Source organism: Pristis pectinata, chromosome 24 (genome assembly GCF_009764475.1).
Source record: "Pristis pectinata isolate sPriPec2 chromosome 24, sPriPec2.1.pri, whole genome shotgun sequence".
Lineage (NCBI taxonomy): Eukaryota > Metazoa > Chordata > Chondrichthyes > Rhinopristiformes > Pristidae > Pristis > Pristis pectinata.
Window position 1 is genome coordinate 17,660,121 of NC_067428.1, and position 6,000 is coordinate 17,666,120.

The following is a 6,000-nucleotide window of genomic DNA, read 5'->3' on the forward strand; positions in this document are numbered from 1 at the left end:
TTTGAAACTCAGCTAATTATTTACATCCGGTTGTACATGAGGGAATTGAAGTACAGCAGGATCAGCCAGAAGTCAAATGACGGTGTACATCACATTCCTGGCACTGTCACAAATGTGACATTTTTGCAACTTTAAACCAAGAAATCTTCCAATTATCAAATGTTGCACAAACATTACAATCAATCAATAAAGACTGAATATAAAAGTTACATTTCCCTTTACAGTTAGTAACATGATGCAGATGAAATTTGTTACATCTGAGATCAGTGGGTACACACCAGCATTAGCAGAGGGAGGTATCACAAGAGGCTGCACAGTTAAAGAACTTCAGGAAAGTACACTGAAGCAACTCACCTTGTACCATCCCTATAGATTACAATCATCATATGCATTGGAATTCCTTGTGTACAAATATTACACCATAATTAGTCATACACAAGATTTTGCTTGTTCAGAACCCAAGTCTCTACAAGAAAGCATCAATCTGTCCTGAAATGAGCTCCTATTTCTCAGCACATGCCCTCTACTTCTTTAATTCTACCTTTTTTTTAAAATGTAGAGATTTTTCAACATAATGTGAACCCTCCATGAGAATAATTAGATTATCCATAGGCAGTCTGCTTCTGGGAATCTGTATAAATCTAGCTCACCAATGGGTTACTAGCTGCAGTCTTTCAGTGATATGAACCCATGGGTGTATTATGACACAAACTGACAGCATCACAAGTATCAATGTGGAAGGTAGAAACTTTGCTAGGTAGGGAAATGAAAGCTTTGCTCTACTGGATTCCCACAGGGTAAGCAAATTGGGTAAATATATCAAAAACAGCCTCTATTGTGAACCTGAGGTTCTTTAACATTGCCTTGCTATCAATGTCCACCTGCCACACTGCGAATCAAACACACAAAACAGCTGTCAGCACACACTTGAGCCAGACTTTACAATTTCCAGTGCTGGAATACTGAACAGCAAATTAGAGTCTGTTATATGGTATTTGTGTTTGTCTGCTTAATAATGTAATACAAGAGTAATTTAGCAACAACACCATTACCAGACTAATTTTCATTTTACCATGTCTACAACGAATGACCACGACCTGGGAAGGAGTTGTGGTTCCTTCAAGTTTATATGTTACTCTTCCAGTGAAGCAAAGTCTTTAAAACCAGGTGTGGCAGTGTCCCTATCTTTGCCTTGTCTAGACTCTTCAATACATTAACATTGAGTGATACCCTCACTGAAATACCAAATCTTTCAAAAGAACTTTCAATCACTCTAGTTAATCTACTGCTAAGCTGCCATGCAGTACTCTCTCACCTCAGTTACTGCATCCTCACTGCTGAGGTGAAGACAAATGTATGGCCTCCCACTCTCCTTTCCAAGACTCATTAAAATCATAGTAAATGGCATAAGCTTGGTAATAACAAGGCCTGATTCAGACTAGTTACATGAGCCACCCACAAGTACTGCATTCCTTTTACAACAGCTAAAATAAATATTCAGTTAACTGTCCTACCTGTATATTGATTCCACCTGTTGCTTAAACGTACAATACTCAAGACTACCATGAGCAGTGATCAGGTAATTATCCAGAATCTTTATATGGAATTTTAATTGTTCTCTTACTCCTACCGCTGATGCAACTAACTGTCACTTTTAAACATGAACTAGTATTTAGCGACTTCCCTTGCACAAGCACCACAATGATAGTTTTGGATAAAAGGAGGCACATTCATTCACATGCCCAATTCCTTGCGTTTTCAGCCAAAACGCAACTCACCTAAAGCGTGACCTGACCGATATTTAGGTATATGCTAAATGGCAAGCAACTTTTCCACAAATATTTCTGCCAAACTTCTCCAGCCTATACAACACTCCTCACTCCAGACTATCATCACGATAACATCTTACAAGAAGTAATTCCCCACGACAACAGATGAGAATTGTAGCCGTCGCAGGTGACCGGTAGTTCGAGTCAGGGGAACGAGGAACGACGGGGTGGGAGTCAGGATGGGGAAGACCATCCGAAGGAGAGATGGACAGATGGATGAAAGGAAGGAAAGCGTGTGTAGGGAGTTGGAGAAGAGAGCTGGGAAGGGGAATGCCAAAGAAATGGGGGAAGGAGGGCCAGAGTTTGTGGGGGCAGGGGCAGAAAAAGAGGGAGGAGGGAGCGAGGGAAAGTTTGTGTGCGATGTGGGGCGCACAAGGGGAAGAGATAGAATACACCCCTTTCTGCAAACCCACTCCACCTCTTCCCTCCGTCCTTCCTCCGGCCCAGGAACCGCTTCCTGCCGCCATGTGCGTCTCTTTCGGGGGCCGAGGCCCGAGACCACGCTCCGAGCCAGGAAACGCCGGACGGGGGCTGCCGAGGCCTGGAGTTATATCACACCACCTGGGGTTACCGTGCGAACTTCCCCACCTTCAACCGCTACCTCTCACCCAATCCCCACCGCTCTCCTCACCTGCCCGTCGCTGGGGCCTTGGCTCTGGCCTTGAGTCTGGGTCTGAGACGGCAGAGTGAAGTCGGTGAACTCGAACTCGGAGCCCTGCGTGTCGGCGCCGAGCAGCTCGGCCTCCTCGGTGTCCAGGAAGGTCAGCGTCTGCGAGCTCGGCCCGTACGCGTCCACACTCATGGCGGCCACGGCGCGGGAGCGCGCACTCGCCCCCGGCGCGATTCAAACCCACAGGGCAACGACCGCTGCGCGGGCGCGGGGCAGACGGGGGGTTCGCGCCGGGGCCGGACGTCCGCAGCTTCCAGGCCAGGTGCTGGGCCTCGGGCTTGGGCCGGGCGAAGGGACCGTGGAGTTTATATCCGCCGGAGTGCCTTCGAGTTGGTGGCCAGGCGAAAGACTTTGGAGATCGGGGGCCAGGTGAAGGGCCGCGGGATCGGGGCCGGATTGAGCGGGCGGGCGGCAATCGATGGCCGGACACACAACCCCAGCAACAGCGCCAGAGCCGCAACTCCCCCGCAGCACTGACGTACTGCACAGAACGCCCTGACGTAGAAACGCTGTTGGGCGCGCCTGGGTTCGGGTGACGTAATTCACCGGCAAGGACGGGTGACGTAATACACAGGAGAGTGGCGGAGTGGAGGCAAGCGCCAAGGGAGCGGAGGTGGATAGCAGCTCGTCTCCGGGTTGGGCGCTTCCGCCTCCACAGCCCTGTCCACGCCCCGACGGCACTGCAACACGTTGGCGGGTTGCGTTGGGAGGAGAGTCTATGGCCACTCTGGACCGCCTTTTCTCCCTGACTGACAGGTTGCCATTTTAGACCCAGTGCTCACGCGTCCATTATGCCCCTTTAAGTCCCATTGCTCTTCTGAGACCCACTGTGTCTCCTCAGGGCTGGTGTCCTTGGTTGTGAGCCTTCCTTAGGCACTTGTTACCTTCTCTGAGAGGGTTACACGGGATCAGTGTACTGTTCTGAAGTACTTTCTTAGTCTGTCCCGAGTCAATACAGATTAATGGGATTATGAGATGGCTCTTTATGTAAGCAGTGTCCAGTTAAAGCCACTCCCATCGGGCCAATATTGCTGCCGGCTGATCTCCGTTCTATTTTAATCTGGTTGCTATTACCTTTCCAAAGGGAGAGAGGATGGATCAGGTATCCACAGCAAATGGAAATAAAAAAGAATGTAGGTGCTGGAAAGCTGAAAGAGAAGATCTGTTCTGATGATGGGATGTTAACTGTTTCTCTTTCCACAGATGCTGTCTGATCTGTTTTTTCAGCATTTTCTGTTTTATTTCAGGTACTCACAGACCTGAAATATGGATTATGAGAAAATTACTGTAATCTCAACAGAGACAGAATAACCTAGGATGTCATTAAGATTAGGAGTAATCCTTTCAATCCCTCGCCTCTGTTCTATCACTCAATGGCTGATCTTTTACCTTAGAACTGCTTTCCTGCATTGAGCCCGTATTCAAAGAATGAAGTGATATTTAGGGAATCATCTATTGTTCTCTTGGACAACTGAGCCTCCACAATCCTTTCGGGTTAAAAATTACAAAGACTCATTGCACTCTGGATGAAGAAATTTCTTCTTACCTCAGTCCTGAGACTGTGACCTGTAACACTCCAAGCCAGGGAAATATCATCTCTGCCATCTACCCTGTAAAACCCCATAAATGTTTTACATGTTTCAATTGGATCACCAGTCATTCTTCTAACTGTGTACAACTCTCCTTCTCTCCTTGTACAACTCACCATTTTTCCCTACCAAATGGATATCCTCACATTTTGCAATTAATATTCTATCTGCATGTTTTCACCTATTCAATTGGCCATTATACTTCCTTAAGCCCCTCTGCACTTCCTCACAACGGGGCCCAGGTTTGTATCATCAGCAAGTAGGAATTGACCAAAATGAATAAGAATGCATTTATCAAGGTTATACCATGTCAGTATAATCAAGTTGAATATTCTTAGACGGTTAGTAGCCTGATGAATCTACAGATACTGTCTACATAGCATTCAGAAGGTTTTTGATAAAATCTCACACAGATTGTTAGCAGAAATACGAGAGTGCAGTCTTAGATATAACTTTGTATCCTGAGTAAGTAGTGGTTTATGAGATAGAAGATAGAGATCAAAGGCAAATGGAGCATTGCCTGTTTGGCAGGATCTACCAGGTGATTTTTTTCCAAGGATCTTTAGCTTCTCGTTTTCATCATTTATATCCATGATATGAATGAAAGAATAGTGGGTTATATATCACGTCATCCACATTTGCAATGACACTAAGTAGGGAGGCACAGTAAGTTGTGCACATGTTAGAAAAAAGTTACAAAGAGACTACTTTGTTAGGTGGACAAAATGTGGGAAAGTGTGAGGTTCATCCACTTTGTCATAGAGTTATAGGGTGACAAAGCTTGCAAACAGACTCTTCAGCCCACCAAATCCATGGTGACCATTAAACTTTGGATTTGACAAGGACAAACAGATATTTTTCTAAAAGTAACAGACTGGAAAATGTGGAGGAAGAAAGGTATTTAGGTGTCTGCGTACATGGATTACTAAAATCTAGTAACTTGGTAAAAATGTGGACAAAACAGCTAATGAAACTATGGTCTTTAAGGTGATTGGAATGCAGAGATGAATCCTCAGTTACACAGAACTTTCATCTGATTCCAAGTGGAGATACTGCAGTCAAGTCTGGGCATCACATATCAGGGAGGATATGTTGGTCTAGGAATGATTATGCAACCTTCGTTGTATTCCTTTGAGCTTAGAAAACTAAAGTTTAATTAAGGTGTTTAAATTGGTAAAGGGAATCAATAGAGGAGATATATAACTACTCCCTTTGGAGGGATAATCCAGAATAAGAACACATAACAAATTAGTGCTAGGCTATTCAAAAATGAAAATAGGAAGCGATTTTCAAATAAAAAGGAGTGAAAACCTAGAAATCTCTCCTCTCCCTAAAGGTTGCCAAATGAAAATTCCAAGATTGAGACCTATTTCAGTTCAGGATAGTTGTGGATATAGAATAAAGGCAGGTAGATGGATTTATGGAAAGATCAGCCATGACGATATTGGGGTTTAATATTTCTCTGTTTCTATGGAATGCTGCCTCTCTTACAAAATTCCAAACTAGTATATGTCCCCATCCGCCAGTTACTATACCTGTGGTAAATGCCTCTCCAGTTGAATTCCATTGTATAGGAGATGTTGAATGTCCCCCCTTCATCAGGATGGCACAGCAGTCATTATATGTATAAGAGAAGCAGGGACAATGAAAACCCTTCATGCTTTTTCTGGTTGCACATCAACTTTTAACGTCGGTTATGGTTCTAACTTCCACTATTTACTCCATGTATCATATTTGTTTATTGAGGAAACTGTATTTCTAACCTATTTGTTGAATATTTTCAACACTGAAATCTGTAGGCCTAGAACATAAAATAACACCAAAGTAGACAATAGTGCTCCTGATCCAATATACAGTACGATCATAGAGGTCCTCTATTTCAACTCCACCTTCCTGCCCAATCCCATATCCC

The 6,000-nt window shown here is 44.5% G+C and overlaps 1 protein-coding gene across 4 annotated transcripts in view; it reads right to left on the minus strand.

The window, feature by feature from the left end:
* The window catches only part of upf1 (UPF1 RNA helicase and ATPase), a 61,102-nt gene extending 58,120 nt beyond the window's left edge, over window positions 1–2,982 (minus strand). For all 4 annotated transcript variants that reach the window (XM_052037815.1, XM_052037814.1, XM_052037813.1 and 1 more), the window contains exon 1: window positions 2,461–2,982. In XM_052037815.1, the coding sequence (XP_051893775.1) occupies window positions 2,461–2,631 (171 nt within the window). In that variant the 5' untranslated portion in view covers window positions 2,632–2,982. The remainder of the gene's footprint in view (window positions 1–2,460) is intronic.
* Between the last annotated feature and the right edge of the window lie 3,018 nt (window positions 2,983–6,000).